The 21,894-nt window shown below is 42.3% G+C and overlaps 1 protein-coding gene across 1 annotated transcript; it reads right to left on the bottom strand.

The window, feature by feature from the left end:
• Nucleotides 1-1,177: 1,177 nt before the first annotated feature.
• On the bottom strand, nucleotides 1,178-21,218 carry tgm1l1 (transglutaminase 1 like 1). Its single transcript, XM_076097703.1, has 14 exons — nucleotides 19,923-21,218; nucleotides 14,176-14,450; nucleotides 13,847-14,038; nucleotides 10,869-11,120; nucleotides 8,403-8,521; nucleotides 7,616-7,723; nucleotides 6,980-7,157; nucleotides 6,394-6,532; nucleotides 5,294-5,486; nucleotides 4,740-4,893; nucleotides 4,134-4,418; nucleotides 2,786-2,946; nucleotides 2,543-2,679; nucleotides 1,178-2,421 (listed from the first exon to the last, which is right to left on the bottom strand). Exons 2-14 carry the CDS (start codon nucleotides 14,447-14,449, stop codon nucleotides 2,277-2,279), a joined length of 2,337 nt encoding a protein of 778 aa, XP_075953818.1. The 5' UTR covers nucleotide 14,450; nucleotides 19,923-21,218; the 3' UTR covers nucleotides 1,178-2,276.
• Nucleotides 21,219-21,894: the final 676 nt, after the last annotated feature.

Genomic DNA, 21,894 nt, shown 5'->3' with positions numbered 1-21,894 from the left:
GAACGAGAGAGTCGTTATCATTTGAATATGTAGACTGTAGGTGTTTGTGTGCACGTATGAAAGTGTCATATATGGATAGCTGTAACCATAGTGCAGGTATAAGGAAACATAAGAACGATTAATACAAAATAAAGGAAATGATTACATTAGTAAAGACCTTTAGGAGGGAGCTGGCCCACTGCAAGTTATGAATTATATTTTATGATAGACTCACAATGCCTAGTAAACTACAGCCATCAGATAAATGTAGAGTCAAAATGTGGAGTAAAAGGTGCAAAATTCCCCTCTGAAAAGTAGACTCATAATAAATACTCAAATGAAGCACATTTGATTGCATTCCTCCTCTGCTGCCTGAGCTCAAACTACAGGATGTCACACAATAAGTTCCTGTTTCTTTTGCTCTACCCTATCTCCCTCAGCGGTTGACGAAATATTCAGATCTTGTATTTTAGTAGAAGTAGAAGTACTCCTTTGACAGCAGAATGGCCCTTGTCAGTGTTATACATACATATGTCTTTTTATGTGAAAAGTAGGTAAACAGAGCTGTTAAATAAATCCAGTGCAGTAAAAAGTCAGTATTTCCTTCACAGCATTAAGTGCGTGCGTTCCACTCTGCCCTGCTTACCATGCATGTTGTAAAGGAACAGCATGTAACATTTAGGGGGACTAATTGGCAGAAATGGAATTTGATCTGCATAACTATGTTTTCATTATGTGTATAATGACCTCAAACTAAGAATCGTTAGGGTTTATTTAACTTAGAAGACGCCATTTAAATAAGTTTTTAATGTCTTCTTCCACACAGTCCGCCATGTTGCGTTTTTAAATTAGCTAAAGTTAGATTGGTACTGAAATTCTGTATTAAACGTGCCATCCATCTCCAGGTCAAAGATGAAATATAAAAATCCCAGACGTCTGAATACGTCAGACATCAATATCTTGGATGAAAGGCAGCAAAGGTGCGTCAGCTCACCTGCCTCAAGTTACACTAAGTTGAAATGAATCACTGGACAGCAAATTATGTCACGTGCAACAATTTTATTGCTTGAATGGAAAAGTACAGGTAGCAACGTGCTTCCTCCGTATGATCTCAACATTACAGTATAATCTACCTTCTTTCCAGTAAAGACTTGTCCAGTGATGAATGGAAGTAGAAAATCACTCGTGTGAGTCAAGCCAGTGTTTCAGTGTTTATTTAAGTTTATTACCATCACAACACACACAATACAGAAAAAATTAACATTCCAGGTAGATATGGTAGATAAATAGTGTAATGTTATTAAAATACTTCACATTGTACTTTTAGTGCTCAAGTTAAATAACCGGGAAACCCGGTAAAGCTCAGGTGAATCAAGGCCACTGTGGTCTGATATGGTTTGCTAGAATTCACAGCAGAGTCCAATTGTTCACAGAGGTTGCGACGTACTTCAAAGCTGACTCCAGTGTTATTATGGAGAAACAGACAGAACAACATCTGGTAGAATTCTTCCCAAGGGAACGTTTAGTTTTTTGCAGTCGACAAGCGGAGAGGTTTATGATTGCTAACTTGTCCAAATAAAGGACATGTTATGAATTTCGCATTTCATCTGGTGATTAAAACAACCTTTTAGCCATGTCCTTGTAGCTTCAATTTTTGGGGAAATCTGCATCGTTAATTTGCACGGCAAAATGACAACAATAATTAAATAGTTAATCAGTCAAATGTGACGGGGGGGGAAAAAAGGTGGGGAATTGTAAGAACGTGCCCTTTGCAGAATGTCAACGCCAATTTCACCACCAGTCCTTTTGAGAACACCCCCAGGACCCTTCCTTCATGTAAGCCACGAGAGGTTCATTTAGTCGGACAACACTTTTCACATACTTTCCTTCTTATGACATACGGTATTTACATTATCATGACCTGACTGTCTGCAACGTCATATTCTTTGGACATTCTGTGTAATCAGGTTTTATAACTTCAATATACGAATGCTTGTTAATCAAAGCACTTAATTAGCTGTGCAGGGTTTTAAACCCTGCTGCAGACTTCACCACAGTTTAGACATTTCAGAGTAAGGCATAAGTGTGGATTTATATTTAAGTAAAAAAGTAAATAATACTGATAGTGCTACAGTTACTAATTGTCTACTCAGTTTTAAAAATAGCCACATTGTTTTTCTGTAGTACAAAACCAACAAGATTGTTTAAGATACAGAAACTTAGCACACTTTTCATATAATTAGAGGCTCTCTGTTCATATTTTATGAGGAACAAATGACAGGAAGTGATGTTGCTTCTCATTGCTCAAGAACAACAATATCAGCCACCCCGTGCACTTGCGTGAGCTGTTTGCAGTCAAGGGACGCCACCAGCTTCCTGGGTCCGGGCTGGGTGGGGATGAAGTGCTCCGTCAGTGTCACTGTCGAGTGGCCGCTTACATCGCTGAGAGGGAAAAAAAGAGAAGTGGGGATATTAGACTGGAGAAGGAAATGCTGAGGGAGTTGTGTGTGTGTGAAAGAGATGAGATTAAAAAAAAAAAAAAGGAGATGTCGCATGTTCTTACCCAACAACCACTTCGTGGCCCTTCTGCAGACCCAGGCCCTCCACTCTGAACACCACTTCCTTCAGCATACGTGGCAGAGGGTTGGTGAAGGTAATCTTGGCTGCCATCTCCTTGCCAACAACAGCTTCTCCCAAAGGCTGTCGGAGGGCAATTCAAAATGAGTCAGGAGATGTGAACAAAACCTTTTCCTGTCATTTCACTCTAGCGGTAATCCTGAAGTTTTAGGGCAAAACAAACGCCTACCGTGACGTTGAGGTCAGGTGTACGGAGCCTGAAGGTGGTCTGGTTGGCTAATACTTGCTGGGTCTCACTGACTCTTCCAGACAGGGTCAGCATCAGAGCTGCCTGATCCACCAGCTGGTTTTGGTACTGTTGGTAGGGCAGCATCCACTCAATGGTCTTCTCTGTGTGGAGAGGAACAGAAAAGGGGCCTGGGCTCAGTATTCAGATTTTTTATTCTATGCAAGTTTTACTTTTTTCGCAAAAAAACCCCACCCCAACTAGCACCTTCAAATCTTGCTTAATAATGTTATAACAATTTTTTTTAATCTACAGTCGCTTATTAGCAAAGCTCCCCTGGCTATTCCAGTACAGTTAATTGAATTATAGCGAGACTACTGCGTTCAGTTCTGAAACAAGAACCAAGTTTTGCTGCTAGAGCCTTTTTTTGGTTTTCTATGAACCTGTAGCTATTGGCGGCTAATGTTAATACACTTTAGGTAGACACTGGTATATCATTTTGTAATGTTGATGTTTTAAACCTGAATTATCTGATTTTTAAGCCACTTTGGGGCAACAGAAACCAGCTCTAGACACCACACAGCTACTATCGCCTTTTAAGTTGATATGGCAAAGTTAGCAAACAGCTGCTTAAATAGATGCGACTCATCAGCATTCATCGCTCTCCTTGTAGCTATGTTTTGGTCTCCACCAGCTCCTGAGAGAATAATCATCGAGTTGTAGGCCTTCAGACCAAAACAATGAGTTAAAAGACACTAAATCTCTCTAGATCCGGGTGCCTAGTTCACACTACAGCCCTGAATTTCCACCCGCCGACAGTTTGTGGAACTCCCCGACAAAAGTCCCAGATCAGAAGCTAAATGACGTTAGCTCGGTGCTCCAGCGCTATGTGTAAACTGTTCAAAGACGCGAGATGAAAGACACGGGTTGAGGGGAAACCTGGCGGACGGGTTGCCTGTACGTGTGTAAATCGTGTTGCAACCAAAGTTGTTGTTGTGTCTCAGGTGTTGGCTGCTTGCAGAATAAACATAACACAGTGAGCGATCTACATATAGGGGAAATAGCGTGGAAACAGTGTGCTGACGACGAATAGCAGGACTACGCCTGTGTAAAGTCTCGCGTGTGTTTTCGTGACAAAACGTAGTCTGGACCCCTCATCAGGGAATCCCCGTGTGAAAGATGTAGTAGCGCGTGACCACTTTGAAAGCCGTGCAGTGTGAACTTGACTTGAGGAGAAACTTGGATGATTTGTCACAGTGGACGACCTCTTTCACATACATGTGGCCATTGGATCCATTGTTAGTGTGAAAAAATGAATTCCAGCAGCTTTTACGCTCCGTGGAAAGCCTACCTTCATTGGGCAAGAGCTCCACAGGCATCTGCTCCTTCCTGATGGTGCCCTTCAGCACACCAGTGTAGTACATGACGGCCACCCGGCTGTGCAGAGTGGTCTGACGAGGATGCGAGCTCAGGTTCTTCACCAGGATGCTCAGGTGGGCGTCAGCACCCATCCTGGGCCCCTCGCCCTCCATCTTCACCTCAATGCTCACATCCTCTGCCGTGGCCGTGGAGTAGACATTTGGCTTGCTGCCATAGCGACTGGCAGTCTCCACGGCGATGCGTTCCTCTTCCGAACCTGGTACAGAGGGAGGAGAGTGTGAGTGCACCTCATTCTGTCTGATGTTTTGGGATTTATGGATGGACACAAGAGATATGGCACACAGTCCTTCAAACTAAGAAAAAGAGACACATTTTAATATTGTGAGGAGCAGGTGAATAGCTGTGGGGTCAGACGAGGGGAATGTACAGCGAAATGATCTACGCAGCAAGAAAGTATTAAATCATTACATTTTAAGAGTGTTCCCGGTAGTGTAGAAATAATTCTGTCTGGTTCTGGAACATCAATCTTGGGTTGAAATGCAATTAGCAAAGTAGGATAATATGCTTGCCAGTATACCTTCTTGGTGTTTGTACAGGTGCGTGATGTCTGCCCTCTCGTCAGAGCCCACTGCTTTAGTGCTGATGCAGTGGCCGACAGCTTTCTTCTCACTGTGGATCTGGCTGAAAGTGGCGTCCAGGTTCCTCTGCCAGAAGATCTTATCACTGTTAACCTGATATATAATAGAAAAGTATCAACAAGTACATGAGAAGTTTGCCTTTCATGATGAAGTTCATCCAAAGTGCACATCACTTTTATTTATTCTTAATCTTCACTTTGAACAAGTGGACAGGGAAGAAATTTCTTCTTTGTTATTCCGCTGTGAATAGCGGTGAGACAGGGACCCAAGAAAGTCGTTTTTATTTAAAAAGGATGCCCGCTGCTAGAGAAGGTGTTTGCTTTAACGCACTCAATTATATCTATTAAAGTTTCACAATTTATGCCTGTTACAGTTCTATAGTCCACCTTTTTAGACGATCTGTCCCTGCAATTCAGTTCGACCACATTCCCTTCACTTTGGTACACATCATTAACCGAGAGAGAACGCCCACTTGCCAATTTCAAGCACTCACCTCAGCGAAGACAAACGGCGTGTCGTGTTTGAGGTAGACCTGGCCAGAGCGGATGCCGTTGACAGAGGCGGGGCCGCAGCAGAAGGTGCCCTGGCTGGTTTCCTGGGGAGTAGAATCAACAGCCTGCCATCCTCCATACCCAGGGGGCAGGTCTGCTCTCGCCATCCAGCAGTCATTCCACACGTGGAAATTCCTAGATGGGATTAAATGATGTTTGTTTGAGGTCTCATCTTAATTTTTTCGATTTGTGTTACCATGGTTTTATGAACATGTGTGCCGGTTAGGCAGAAATGGCATCAAATGTTTGTGGATCAGGTTTGGCTACAACGTTGTAAAAACAATAATCAGGAATTACGAAGTATGGATCCTTAATGTAATAGGAATTATTGATACAAATGAAGCTGGCATTGCTACATTTAGCTACATTGCAACAAGTGCCTGGTGTACTTGGCTGGACAGGAACAGGAAACCCATAATTCTTGGGGTATTTCAAAGGTTCTATATACACGATTGTGAGCTTTTCGACTGCCTCTAAGCAGCTCTCAACATGGCGATTGCTGTGCTAGAGGCAAACTATTGCAAAACTGCTGACAGAGAGTCTTTAGTTGAGGATCAATCAGAGGGTGAGTCCTACGCTTCTGTGACAACGCCGTCGGTCGGGATGGCGTTATCAGCTATAACTGCCATATGAGTCTAGGAATGTGGCCGTGAGCTGACCAGAGGGGAACCCTCACATTCACTAACATGCGCTAAAAGCATGTGGGCCGGCCCGGCTATGTCAACAATGTAAGGAGAAACTCAGATTACAACACAGACAGAGAGAGCGATTTCATTCTCTTCTCAGGAAGACATTACTCTACTATATCTTTACATAGCAAGTCGTTTTTTGCTGCCATTTTAATTCTCTGAATCCCGTATATTGCACCGCTAAGGACACTGTAGTAGTTGCAATTAATTGGACGAGGATGACTGAGGTTTCAAGTTAAAGAGGACTGCTTTCGGAGCAGATCTAAATATATGGCGCATTCCTACGGTATGGATTTAGCAGCAGGCCATTTTTCCAATGCCATGGTGTCCTCATGTAAAGCTACACATCTTACCACACAGAGTCACTATTAAGGTAGTCGATCGGCTCCATTTCCTCATCCAAATACACATCTGTGGTGAGGGATACGTCAGTATCATGAGCAGACTGGAAGTTGGTCACACTGCGGGCGGGTATGCCCAGACACCGCAGCACTGGTAACAAGGACAGAAAGAAAGTCATTAAAACTCAATTTACGAGGTCATTTGACAATTGAATTATGTTCGCAGATGCTAAGGCTTGAACATAATGACTTCGGAGATTTCCACTGTGATGGCATTTGCGTGATTGCAAGGAACTTTATTATCCTGGCTGACTGAAAGCAACACATGTGGCTCCATCTTTGACAAAAGTAGGAGGTATGACAGGAATGCCAATGCGAGGTATTTAGGGTGTGTATGAGCTACGGCTTGCTATCAGGTGCTAAGGTCAGCTATAACTACCATGTGAGGGGCCCTGCGTGCATGCACAATGAATGAAGTATTCTGTTAAAGAGTAGTGAGAGCTAATGAAAAGGGCCTGATCACAGTCTTTTGACCTTTCTTTAAATTCACATGTCCACTGGGAAACTTTGCAGCACAGTTTTATTTTCTCACACTCACCCGTTGTAGTGATCCCAGAGAAGACCCAGCACTGTCCATATGACACAGGCGTTCCATTGGAGGAGTGGTACTTCCTCAGGATCTCCACGCTGCTGCTCCACGCCGAAGGAGGGACTCCATCAGAGTAATTCCCAGACCAGTTCCCCACCAGAACCCCAGAGTCGTCCTGAGCATTTATCTGAAAAGATGATGGTTACACAGTCATTTACAACCATTTACAAGTCATTGCCAAATATTAATTTCCCAAGCAGAACATGATTAGGATCATAGCTACTAATGAAGACACTGAGGTCATGTCCTCTCCAATGTTCCTGGAATATTTGTTAGCTGAGGCTAGCTGCAAATTAAGATTAAAACAAATGAAGGGTATTTCAAATGTTTTTGGCAGATATCAATATATCTAAATTTGACTACTTTTAGGCCAAGTATTCTGTTTCTTCCCCCACCATGAGTTTATTCCTGGCAGTGTGGAGACTGCTTTGAAACAGCATTTCATGGTGGGAAACAAAGTTCACAGAAATACAATTGACAAGTTAACTGAATATGTGAAATGTGAGCCTTGAGGGACTTGGACTCATGACTTCAGTATTTCTAATATCCTGAGATGGTGTGATGTCAATATAAATCTAAACTCACCATGGCAGATATGACTCTAACCACATTGACAGGATCCCCTCGGCCAGATGGTGGCATGTCACTCTTCTCCAGGATAAACAGACATGCTTCCAGGATTCCCTCGTGAAACTAAAACCAAAAAAAAAAAAAAGACCCATAAATACTCAAAGGAAATGAGTTCATTCAAATGGGGATTTTGATCACAGTATTCAGAACAATTTACATACATGTCTCATCAAAACATTCATTAAAAATAACTACAATAATTGAGAAATTGTTCAAATTACGGATGAGATTTGCATTTTCTACCAGCCTCCACGCTTCACAACTACGGAATGATTTATGGCACAAAACAGGAAGATGGTGCTGTTCTTTCAGCACAAATGGAGGTAAAGTTGACAACGACAGAGTTTGGAAGACTGATAAGGCTACAAAACATAACTAAAAGCATGTAAAACTGATAAATTAATAAAGAAATTATTATTTCTCTGATTTAACCTTTATTGAGCCAGAATAATCCCATTGAGACGCTCACTCGTGCACCATGTGTATTAATCCACAGTTGAAAATAGTCCAACAAATACACAGTTTACTCTTGTTTAAGTACCCTTTAACAAAAACTATTGTGCCCAGTTGTTATACAAAATTACTTAGCATTTTTCAATAATAAAACAATACATTTCTGACCCTCTTTTAAAGATTTACATCTTCAGTCAGGGACAAATGGGCTGAGTGCCACAGACAATGATGTCATGTTCATTCAAATCCATTAATTCAGCACTTTCGAGTCACAACTTGTAGCACGTACCTGGCCAAAGTTCCACGTGCGGGCGCCTATTTGTTTCTCTGTGCCATAGTAAATCCTCCCGGTGTCATTCAGCACATACTCCTTTGTCTCCTCCTCATTATCCAAGAACACTGCGTCCTCTGGAAAGACATGATAATAATCTGGTAATTATAATACTGATAGTTTTTCATCCTGTATATACTTGTGTATTCTTAGTTGTATAACTGAGGTTGATCCTTAACAGGAAATACATGGAAACACTTAAACTGTTGGATTCTTACTTAAGGATATGCTCTAGTCAAGAGGTTGGCTTCCTCTGTGTGAAAGTTACCCAGAATGTAGGCTTTTATCACCTCTTCAGTGACCAAACTACATAAGAATGTGATTTATTTTTTACAAATTCTGTGAGAGAATCCCCTAGGCCAGGAAACGGTTAGGATACAATGACTCCATGGACCTTGCAGTGGGGCCCATGTTCATTTATGGGAAACTGTCTGTTTTGAGTGACATCAGCTCTACAGACTTGGGCGTGCACCCCCGACATGAGCGTCACAAAACGGTGCCTTTGTTTTTCCACAGCCTTTATCTTGTGCTGTTGCCACAGTGATAAACAGTAGGTGGGGGAAAGGTACGTGACGAGAAGACAGAAAGGGAAAGCATAGTACAAGTATAAGAGTATTCAAGATGGACATGAGAAAAATGAAGTGGAAGGAAGAGGTTTAACAAAGTCATGAGGGACGAATGATGGGGGGGGGAGTTATGCTTGTGAGGGAGAGGGGGGAGTGGAGCGTAACAGACTGTCTTGAGAGTTTACAGGAGAAAGGAGAGGTGGAGACTGGCAGCATCTGGCAGCTGTGATCATTTTGCTTTTCATTTCTTCTTACTGATTATTTCTGCAATATAGGGAGAAACAGATGCGCACACACACACGCACACGAGGACGTGAAGGAGGAGCAGACCAGAAAACAGAGCAATGATGCAATGGAGTGAGGATTTGGTGGGCATACAGTGTGTGGGACTGGGTGGGAGAAGCACATAAAGGCAGGAAATACACATGGAGGCAGTTGAAGTGAGGGAGAGGACAGGTTGTCACCAGCTGCAGGATTACTGTGAGCTCGCACCATGGCGTTTTTTTTTATAGCAATTGTAAGATTTTGAATTTTATGAGCGCGAGGGAGAGATTGGTCTCGGGAAGAAGAGATTGAAAGAGGGAAGAGAAGATTGGGCTCTCTGCCAAAAACAGCCATGCCATAATGAAAGACAGAGCATCATTTTTTTATCAAATCCAGGTCCACCGTTTTTATTTTTATTTAGCTGTGTTGCAAATATATATATTTTTTGTCAAATATCCTGTGCAGGGAATTTACAGTACACAGCAAGCTGAGGTCAGCAGAATAAACAGTGGACCTCATGTCCTAAGGCTTTATTAACTGAATCAGAGGATAATAAATATGCGTAATTCAAAACAATGAAACTGACCTCTGACATTATGGCAAAAGCCACAAGGTAAATGAGACCTACTATAGTATATAGTAGAACTAGACAGTTTCTCCAACAGATGAATAGAGACATATTTGTCTGACTATCAGTTCTATATAAGTCAAAGTCTATCTCTGTGACCCCCCACCCCCGTAACGCCGTAAGCTGCAATACTAGGAGCGATTTAACATGCCCATTTCGAATGGGCACAGCATTGAAAGGTAATAGTATGTCAGTTGTGTTTACAGCTTGTTTCGTCTGCCCCCAAGTGGCCAAAAAAAATCTTGTTATGCAGGCTTAACTAAATAATAGAAAAAACTAAATGTACATATTTTATCCATGTACATTTATTAATAAATGAAGAGAACACTAATTCAAACAAAAGTGTTTGATTTAGTCATAAGCAAAGGTTAAAAATTATATTTTGTGCAAGCGTTTCATCAATGAGGCCATTGAAAGGCCTGTTTCAACTTGCACACAAACTCAACGTGGTGCTTAAGTGGCAGATCCAAGTGAGCCAGCAGTCTTGAATCATAGCCAGTGGAGTTATGCAACTCTCACACAAGGTCACACTATCTTTTTGATGGACAGCAACACGCTCACGGATTGAGTTGGCCCTCCTCACCCATGTGTTACATTATCTCAGGACCCTTCTCACAGATTAAAACAGACAGACTTTGTGCCAGTACCTGCCATCAGAATGCTAAGGCTATTCGTAATATAGCAGCTATGTTCTGGGAGCACTTTCCCTAGTAATTGGGCTGTATCAGACACTTCTCCTGCAGGTAAAACATAGATTTTTTTGAAGCAACTCTGCCTCAAACCTAATAGTAAGCTGGATAATAATTCATTCCTGACATTTTGTTTTGCAACACCGTCTGTGTTTTCCTCCTGCATTTTTCTCCTATCAACTCTGACTCCTCTTCTTTCCTTCCCTTCTGCCACATTCCTGCTCTCGATCCGTGCAAACACTCTGCCCCCCCGCTCACACCCCGCTGCCAATCTTACCCTCACACCAAGGGTTGAAGAGCATGACGATGTTCTTGGTGGAGTCGTGAGTAGTTGCCGCCTCGCCCTTCGACGAGCTGGTTGTCACCGTGAGCCCATACAGGCCAATCACAGCACTGGCTGGCGAGTTGACGGACAGCTTGATCTGGTTGCCGTTCTGCTCTACAATCGTGGCCTCCCAGCGTTCGTCCTCCAGGTGATCCACCAGTGGGATGATGACATGGGTGCCTTTGGACACCAAGGGCAGGGGACCTGCAGCATACAGGTTATGTTTGAGTAAAAAGGAAACACTGTAATAGAACTTCCAAGAACAAACACCTGTGGTGCTGTTCAATAGGCTTGTTGGATGTTGATGCTTGATACCACATTCACATCCGTCAAATATAAAATCACAACCTTAAGACTGTTGCTCAGCTTAGCATGAAGACGGTAAAAAGTTAACGGTTAGCTTTCCAGCACATCTAGAACACTCTAATTAATAAGTTATATCTCGCTTCTTTAGGCAGTATACAAATGGAAGTGTAAGAATGACTTATCTGGGAAAGGCCAGGCTAGCTGGTTCCTGCTGCTTCTAGTCTTTATGCTAAGCTAAGCTAACGGTCTTGCTGGAGGTTCATGTGTAACAGACAAATGTACAAGTGGCGTCAATCTTCTCATCTAACCCTTGGCAAGAACCCGAATAAGCGTATTTCCCAAAATGTCGAGATTAAAGTTAACTGCATGCAACTGATTTGTTGTGAACCACTAGCGCAATTAAAAGATACATAGCTAACATTTCACCTCAGCAATTCAGAAACGCATTCCTTTAAATTTGAAATGACTGGCCTTTCAGGGCAGAACAACAACTGATGCTGCAAATGTGAACCAGATGTCTGCTACAACGAACACATCATTTTGTGTTTTTGCAGTCAAAATTATCTTTGAACGACATGTTGCTTTATATGTGCGAGTGAAAATTCAAGTTGTGCAGCTCGACAAAGTGCTTTTCAATTCTTTTGATTTTCTGCAATCCTTGAAAATTTGGATTAAATTAAGTTAGACGGCAGTGCACAGGACTTCACTGATGTCAAAGTAATTCTGGTCCCCATGTATGACGCAACCTTAGAAAACTGTAAATCACGATGTGTCCCAGGCTTTCACTTGGCTGTCCACAGTTTGAGTAAACAAAATCCTCTGGAAAACGTCCCACACTGCACATATCTCTGCAGAAAGCCAAGCACATTTGTTTGTGCTTTATTAGCTTGGCTGTTTCCTTTTACACGTCTTTAAGACATTAGCATGACTAAGACTTATTGACCCATTCTAAAAATATTTTTGGATGCTTTCCTCTGAACTGTTTTCTTTGTAGCACCCTGCTGAGATTTAGCTGCCATTTGCATAAGCAAATACGGAGTTGATCGAGAAGCCATTGTTCTCCAGCCGACCGCAGACAGGACTTCCTTCCTCATCTCCGAGGAAATGTTCAAAAGGAAATCAATGAAAAACACTCTTTTCAGCCGCATCGACCCAACCTTTTTTTGAAAATTGACTAAAAACAAATCTTTATTCAGCTTCCTAATTGAACAAAATAACCAGCTTTTAGTGCAGCACTTAGAATCTTTTCACTGCAAATGCGACAGTGAAAGCAAAGGTAATGGGGGCCTGTCGAATGTGGAGGCTCAGATAGTTATGTGTGCCGATTCGGTTTCTCCTCCATGTAACTATCTAAGCAGCAAGTGATACCAAATCACAGCTCTGTGGTGATGTAAGGGCCATTTATTTCCCAAGCGTGTAGCGGATCGTGTAGTATGAGGCCTGTAAATACCAGAGCGAGGTGTCCGGTGTCCTGCCGTCTGGAAGCTGTAAACACTCTGAGCTACAGTTCAACTGTTGCTCAATTTAAATGTGCTTGCTATGCGTGGCATTTTGACCACATTTCCCATGCTTTGTTTTGAGTCGGTCGCTCATTCCTCTGCGTTTCACACGGGCTTGTAGCAACTACTGGTTAAAGGGTCACCCCACCAATTCAACTCAATAGTAATTCTCACATCATGGAAACTACTCAACCTGTGAAAACAGTTGTATAACGTCTACTGTGGTATGACGTACTAACACCACCCGGTCAGATGAACTCAAGTACCCCTTCATCGACACCACCTATTTCAACTATTTATCTGATCAATTGAGCTATGTAAAGCATGTATCTATAACGAGCATTTCAACTGTTTATCGGTTACGTTTAGCTCAGTTTAGACCTTTATGCTAACTTACTGACTCACAATGTGGGTAGTTCTACTAATTACATTTTTTTCAATGTGAAGTACCCCATAGGGTGCAAGTAGCCTCAGTTGGGAATCACTGGTCAAGAGAAGCTTCCTTAATTCCAGGAAGTAATAATATCTCGGATTGGGTTTGGGCCTTCACATTTCAAACAGAAACTTGGGGTTTGAGTTTAAAAGAATTGGGAATTTACCATGCGGGGAGGGTCTAACTAAATGCTTGCGTCTTGCATTATGGGAATTGTAGGATCCAGTTTTTTGGAACTTGACCCATAGAAACTAAAAGTCATGATATCTTGATGCTTCAATTTAGTTCATCATTTTGTAGTTTCTTCCGATTCCCCCAAAGTTATGAAAGTACAATGCTAAATTGCTGAGGTGGCCGTTTAAGTTTTCACTATATATTTTGCTTAATTGTTTTGCTTTTCGTCTTGTTTCGGTTTCTGAATCCCTTTTTTCCTTCAACCCATGTTTGGGCAATCCGAGTGCATTTTTCTGCAATAGGCAGTTTAATGCAACCCATTCTGACACGCTACGCTTTTTAACCCATAAACTGTGCACTGCCCCTCTGCTGCTGCTCACCTAAATAGTGTACCCAACTCTCAAACTTTTCTGCCGCTGCCAATAATCATATTGATTATAATTCTTTATCATATGAATCATAGATCCTGTTGAAAAGTGTGATGTTACACGCACAGACACTGTCCATCCCTTCCATACCTGTTTTAAGCTCCAGATGCAGCTTGTCATTGTCAGCATTGAAGGGCCTGTTGAGCTCCAGCTCCATCTGGAAGGTCTGTCCTCTGCGGATGATCAGCTCATCCCCCTGATACAAGTCGGTGTGGTGCTCCTTCCTGTTCTGGCCCGTCTTGGAGCTCAGCAGGTCCACAGAACTCACCGAAAACTTTATTTCTGAGAGGAAGGTTAAAGGTGAAATTTAAGTACGTGTCTGTATTGCAGCTGCTATGACTTTGTAAGGGTCAACATATGTGCAACATGCAACAATAGTCGAGTTTAACTAATTTAATACTAAAGGTCTGTGACATTACCTTCCATTTCCTTCGCTTCTCCATTCTCAGGCTTTGGCTTTGCAGGCTCTGGGGCCGGGGGTTTGACAAATTCCACCTTATCTGTAATATCATAGGTGCAGTTCTGGCGCTTACAGCAGCACGGACACATCTTCCTGAACCAGCGGCGACAGCCTCCCTCCTGTTTCTTCTCCCCCTCTTTGTGAATAGTCAGCTCCACCCTGGTGGGTGGGGCTGCACCGGGGAAACGCCCCACCTCCGACATGCCTCTTACAGACAACCGCTCACCTGGCATTCTGGGTGACATTTTAGAAAAATGTTATTTGTATTTCAGGAATAAAATTGCAGTTACTTATAATAATATTAAGTCATCACATTGTTATGGCAGACAGATAGGAAAATGAAGCTATAGTGTAAATGAACAATTAGGAGGTCTAAATGGAAACGTGATAATATTTGTAGCACCTTCGATACATACATTGCATTCAGCCCTAATTCCCTGTTTCCCAACATATGTTGGCTTGTGACCCATTAAAATGAATATATGTCCAATTGGAACCCTTTATCACATGGTAGGGCCTTAGTGTGGACAGAATAATTTGTCCATCCAAGTTCATCAGATCTGAAGAATCCTGAGAAGCCTAAAGATCTGACGGTATTATGTTTCAAAGAAAAAAATACAAGCCTGCAATTATGGGTACAGCTATCAGATTTGTTTCTCCTCGTATTAATTTTAATCACGTTGGGACCTGTTAGAAAAATTCACTCGAGGCCGATGTAAAAATCATTAATCACAGGACATTTATTCTTGCAAGGAGGAACAGTGTTGAAACGCATACAGAATATATGGATCAAGACTGCTCAGAGGTTTGTCTCTGAGTCTCAGTCATATATACTGCTAAACACAAGCAGTGTGGTGATACAGGGTAATTTGCACGTATTGCTTTTCACACAGCGTAATCTTCACAAAACCTGGAACGACACTTTAGCAGTTTGTTCTAGTACAAAGGTCATTCTATGAAATCAGGAAGTCTTGGTATCAAATCAGCTCTGCTCAAGTATTGACGTCTGCTACAGCTTTATTGTCTATTATTTAGGACAAACATCTGCTAGCCCCCAAAATATCTGAGCCGCTGGTGTCAGAGGAAGTTTCAGACACCAGACATACAAGGGCACAGGCCTCGAAAGTTCACATGAGGATACAAGTCTTTGTAAGTCAACATAATTCTTTAGTTATTCGATTTTCCCAACAGGACCACTCAGCTCTTCTTTGGGACCCATTTGGGGGTCTCACCCCCCGGGTTGTGAACCCCTGCACTTGTGGTGTCCATCAATGCAGATAGTTTGGATTTCATTTGACCAAGATTTGGAATGTTTACCACTGAAAAATCCCCGGAACTGTTTTTTTTAATTGGAAGTACTCTCTACAAAACAACCACTCCTCGTGAGAGAACTGCTGACTGTGCTGTGGTTTGTTTGCTCTTGAATTTCTGAAGTTATTTTTTTTTAATAATAATGTGAGCACCACTAACAAAATTCCATTAATTTGATTGTATTGTGGTGAGAGCAAACCAAACATCTGCAACAACTAGATAAAGTGAGAAGCCAAACAGCTCAACAACATTGTCCATTAGACTGAGAGATGCAGTCCACACCGAGGTCATTGGCAGTGTGCTGCAGTACATTTTGTTTTTTCTTCTATCTCCCCATCATACAAACAGCAAATGCACTCTTTTCACCTTTTTCCCACAATTACCACATTCTGGACTTGCACTCTCCTCGGCCGCCACGCTTTCTCAAAGCATCTTGGGGCTGTTCAGTCGGCTACACTCTAAATACCTCCTGTAAGCATCTGGATTTCATCTGCCTCACCCCAGCTGTTACGAAATAATGTAGTTTGTGTGTATATCTCTGTGTGTGCGGATACACTGCGGCTGTCCAGCACTGTAGATTATATGAACATTTATCACACTGTCACATCCCCACCCTCATACGGCGCCCCAATAATCGCAACGGAATTAGATCGTTTGTCACATTGAAGATAAGCCGGCCCTCCCTGCCCATCCTCAGACTTTGAAATCAAATGTCAACATTAGGAAAGTGAAAACAAAAAGTGTTTACTAGAACGAAAGGAGGATGGGACGGGGGACTTTCCCTCTCATAGCCTAATTTCCTTCCTTTTTCTCACCATCTGTAACTTCTCCATCTTAACATAAAAGCCACACAAGGCTGAGTCGCTGTAATAACATTAAAGCACCATATGAGTTGTGTTAGCTCTTGTGAAACACCCATAAACTGTAATGAGATGCAGTAATGCACATATTCAGGAAAAATGCTTGTTTTTATGTAAACATGTAAAGATGATGTTGGGTTTATAGCCCCCTTCCCTGAGCCATTTTTTCTCCTAGGATGGCAAAGTCATGACCCACCCTACTCTGCCTCCGATTAGTACTCGTTACCTTCGTTGGCTGGGTTGGTTAGGCAGACGGAGAGAAAGGGTGTGCAATGTCACACAGAGGCGCACAGAAACAGGATTCTTTTCTTTAACCATGCACTGTCCATTTTTTCAACTGAAACGACAGACTTCATCACCTGTAGCTAGCTAGCTAATGAACACTAACTCTTTGAGTTAGTTAAAAACAGTGTCTCCGTGTGACAAAGTGGTTGAGAAGACACCATTTGTCCACATATTAGCATTGACTTTATTTGTGACTTACCATACCCACCATGTGTTCCAGAGTCTAAAGGAGGAGGCACCCAACCATTTCCTGTATTTATATGCTGGATGATGTCAGCAGTGATGTCATGGGGTCAGACCAGGTATGGGGGGGAGTAGATTATGTATAGGTATGTATGTAGGTTAGTTGTGATCTGTTATGCATTGTTGAGAGTGTATAGCAAATTGTGAACTATCTAAAAGTGTTTGCTACCTAAAGGTGAGCAGTAAACTATAGCTTGTGTCTTAACTATTTGAGGAAGTAATTGGTGTCACCTGCAATCATGGTATGAGCTAGATCCTGCTGATGGAAGGCTCTATATAAGCAGGTGACTTTGACTGTTAGGGGGAGAGGAAGGAAGTGTGTAGTTGTGTGCACATGTGATAGGTTAGTCTCAGTTGCTGTATGATGAGTTGAGTTTCAGTCTGTTAAGCTTAGTGAACTGTTTGTTTTGTTAACATGTGTAGCAGGGCTACTTTTGTAAATAAAACACCTTTTGTTTTCTGGACAAAGTATCTCATGTCTGCCTTCTGCCACTTTCCAAGCCACTCCGGTCAGACTTCACCACACTCCGGCTGACTTTTTACATTTTTGCAGCTAATTTCAAAACAAGACTTGTCGAAAAGGGTCTTGAATATGTGCTTGATGGCTACTTGCATTACAGTACGCTAAAAGACTGAGGCTAAAGCTAATACGTTTTTCCCGGGGTTTACTGGAGTGTAAACCTCTCCAAAATCAGTAGGCTACAATGCGGGACAGAGCCGCTATCGTTAGCTTTACCCGTGAAATAGGAGCACCTTGGCTCCCACACGGGACGTTCTGTTCACTTACGGTCCTGTACAATGATTCTTAAAGCAACTAACCCTAAATAGTAATGTAGTAGTATGCCACTTGGCTTTGGAGGTAAGGCTAGGCTACTTTTGTATGTAGTAAGTGAACGTTTGCTGCAGATAAGCACACTGTTATTCCTCGTTGGCAGTGCAGCTATAACTGGATAAAAGCTGTTGGCGAGGAGGTTTACCAAATGGTCAATTGCACATCTATTTAGCTCCATGTGTACTCCACATGTCTCATTATTTTGTTTCTGCTAAACTTTATTATTCTGCTTGCAAATTAAAGCGAAAAGTTGAGACCGGATAGGTGACAAAGTTACAGCTATTTTATAAAGATAAGCAGCAGAGAGAGGGTCTTTGATGAAGCTCTGTTTTCTATTGATTTCATGGTTAAATATTTGCATGGGACAGGCGTATCAAACAGGCTGAGCACACTGGTTTTGGGGAAAAAAAGAGGCAATGCTGGTATGTTATGTGACAGTTCAAAGGGTAAACAGCTGAGGAACTGGTGGTAGGGAGGGGCGCCTCACAGTACCACACCCTCAAATCCATGTGAAAGTGTAGAATGTGTGAGTGTGCGCACACACACAATCTGTGCGTGATATTGGGGCCACTTCTGATTTTTCAACTCTTTTACTTCCTGAGTTCATCTGCCGGTCAGATTACACTCCCCTCCCTTAAACTGTTTCCAGATGCTCTAAATATTTGGCAAAAGAAATTTGTAATCATTGTGCCAGACACAATGGATCAGGTCAGCTGTGTGTATTGAGACATGACCCCCCCCACCCAAAACTGAAGTCACGCTCACTGAACCATTCTAGGCTGCCATCGCTGCATCTCTAACATTAGTGAAAAGAAACCCTCACGTGCATTGAAATAAAGTGAAATGCATGACAGGATTCAAAACATTTAGGATAGCAATGCTTTTTTCTACCCACTCAGACACTTGGTGACCAAATATTTGGGTTGTTAAAAGGCAAGCGACAACTGTAATTGGCCAAATAGTACTGCAAATATGGGTTATTTTCAAATGTAACAACTGAACAAAAGCTTCTTCAAGCTGTTTTGTTCGTAATTTCTGTCTTCACAGGCTTTAATAAAGCCAAGTTATCTCACCACTGCACCTTAGGTGGTTTAAAATTGCCCAATTAGAGTCATCCACTCAACCCCCCATAAAACCATGAAAAGCCATTCCACAAGCCTAATTTTTGGCTGCTCTTCCCTCACACTTTAATGCACGAATTTAAATGGATTTATAATACAGCCGCCAGCCAAGCTTGAAAACAAATGTTTCTTCTTCATCTTTTGTCCCCTCCCTATCATGTATCACTGCTTCCTCCATTATGCTGTGCCCTCTCCCTCTGCGGCACTGCACTTCTCCTCAGTCGGTTTGTGTTGGCATGCCGCACCCCTCTGGTATGTCCACTGGCCCCCCGAGATAAGCGCTTTCGAATTCAAGTCACTGTTTCCAAACAACAACCCTGTGGCTTTAAATGGCCAGCCTTGTCTGGTGATGTATAAAATTAATGAATTGATAAAACAAATGTTACAGCATAGTAAAAGCCATGACATGCAGAAAAAAAACAACAACAAGAAATGGTTTAAATCCCATGCACTGCACATCTGTCAAGGTCTCGGAGAGAAGAAAAGGCAGAGCTGCAGCTGGTTGGCCACCAACCAACAAGGCGGAGGGCATTAAAATACCTTAACTAATTGACTGCTCTTTACTGAATATGGAAAACTTAAATTCTTTTTTTTTTAAGTGAGTATGATAGCAAACTTCTTGGAGATTGGAAGAATGGAAAGGGTTCTTCATATCAACTGCTGGAAACCATTCAGGGGAGCTGATGGTCGGAGTTTTGTTGCAAGTTGATGGCTGAACTTCACATTTAGAGCTGCAAGACCATGAGAAATATCAAGTATGTTGAAGTTCAACAAAGGCACAAAAACAGGCCTTATAAACGGAGTAAGACCAGATTTAGATTTTTTTTTTTTTTTTTTTTTTTTTTTTTGATATGGTCTGTCCTTTTTGTAAACGTGCTTAAATGTCTCAGTCTGTCTTTATGGGATGTGCGCTTCCCTCTCTGTGGAGGATCATCCTCAAAGCCTCAATTGTAAGACAGATCTGGTCTAAGAAGAACCCGTTAGGTCATGCGCGTACCCGCTTCAGGTCTGCACTTTACTTAACATCTCTCTTATAAGAAACAAACACTCTTACTTTATCTCTGTGTATTCTGCTGTGGATCCGCGATGAATCCTCCACTTCGTCCCGAGGAGGCGTATTATCTCTCAGCGTCGAACTTTCGGGAAAGTTTATTTTACTTCACTCGCTCCGTTCTTGAATCAGAATACTTAATGCCCGAAATGTACCGCACGGTACTTTTTAAGTTGACACACACAGACACACACACACACACGCCCCTCTTCCTCGCAGCTCAGCACACCCAGCCCCACCCTGCGGGGACTGAAGTTTCCCACACACAGGAGGTCCCCGCTGAGTTGAGCGCGCGCTACGGAAAAGAGCACACGCAGTGTTTTAGGCTACATGGTGAGTGGTGCACACGTCACACACACCCACACGAGGGAAGGGGAGACTTTTATTACGCCATAATAAGCGTTAATTTGACACATACAGGGAGTGGAAGCAGACAGTCAGAGGAGTGCAGGAAGATAAGTATTGCTATTGGGTGACTCAACACCATACACATCCAGTTACTCCAGACATTTATACAGTAGGCCTAATTTGGTATGCTTCGCACAATAAGGACAAATCATAATACCAATCTTCACTGACAAAAAATGGGGAAATTAGATAATACAGCAGCACATCTGTAAATTTCAGCCCATGAAGATGGGCAAATTGTACTATCATTACCACAAATGTTGTATATCTACGCTACACACACAAATCACAGCTGTAACCACCAAAATAAACCAAAACCACAGTTTCAATGATAGGCAAGGTTGAACCTCCTCTTTAGGAAATCCCCATGTGTCAATGTTGTCAGGGTCACAAAAATATTACAGGACATTCAACTTCTCCTGCACACTTTCCGTTCTCCTTTGTCGCTCTGTTTACAGAGACACACCCCATCCTAATTTTAAACCATCTGATCACAAGTTAAGAAAAGGCAAATTTAAGATCATAGGAAAAGAATCAAATGCTAAGAAGATGGCCAGGGCATGTATTCGGTAATGCATATTGTTTAATTCTGTCCAAAGCATCTTAGCAAAAGCACAATGTGATGAAATGTCTCATTCTAGTGCCAGCAACCAATGACGGCAGACCTTTGTGGTTTGGCAGAAGACCTCAATGAAGTCATACAGTAAGTGGTGATGATTACCAGTGAAAACTGAAGATTGCAGTATTTTTCTCTACTCTGAACACAAGTAAATACAAGTATTGAAAAAACGGAAATGTTGTGACGGGGGCGCTGGATGATCACCAAAGAAGGGAGAATGTAACCTCAAGGGACTTTGAATAAAACATTTCACAGCAATCCATTCAATAGTTCCCAAGATTATTTCCCTTGAAATCCTAACTGTTAACCTCATGGGGGCTCAGTGGCTCAAGAGGAAAAGTCAGGGGATCACAAAGGATACATCATATGGGGACCATGAGCGTCACCAAATATCATTACAATCCATCCAGTAGTTGTCAAGAGGGTTAAAAACTCTAAGATAACTTACTAAGAGAAGTCAAAACTTGACAACATGGTGGTGCTAAAAAAGTCAGGGGATCACCCAAGTCACTAGGCTTCATCCTCTGGGGACCATGATTGTCTGTACGAAATATCATGGCAATCTAATAGTTTTTGAGACATTTCAGCCAGGACCAAAGTGGTGGACAAACTGACACTGCTACCTTTGGAGCCACACCACTACTATGACTCAAAACCCTGTATTATATATATATCATACAATGTACAAAATAGTGATACAATGATTGGCAAGGACTGTATTTGTCCGGGGAGTGCTAAATGGCTTTGAGTGCTGGATGGCGGTTTATTCAGCAGTCTGTCAACACGAACGAGGAAACTGTTGTTCATTCCGGTGGTGTTGGATTAAATATTACATTGCCTCCTCCTACACAGCAGGGGTTGTGGGTGTGTGTGTGTGGGGGGGGGGGGGGGGGGGGGGGGGGGGTCAAACAATCTGGCCAGGGTCAGGGTTGGGGGAGAATCCTTTCC

The sequence above is a fragment of the Anarhichas minor genome, unplaced genomic scaffold, assembly GCF_050575085.1.
Source record: "Anarhichas minor isolate MPS153535 unplaced genomic scaffold, ASM5057508v1 ptg000024l, whole genome shotgun sequence".
Taxonomy (NCBI): Eukaryota; Metazoa; Chordata; class Actinopteri; order Perciformes; family Anarhichadidae; genus Anarhichas; species Anarhichas minor.
Note: the sequence above shows the minus strand (reverse complement) of the source record. Positions and strands in the feature narration are given on the sequence as shown.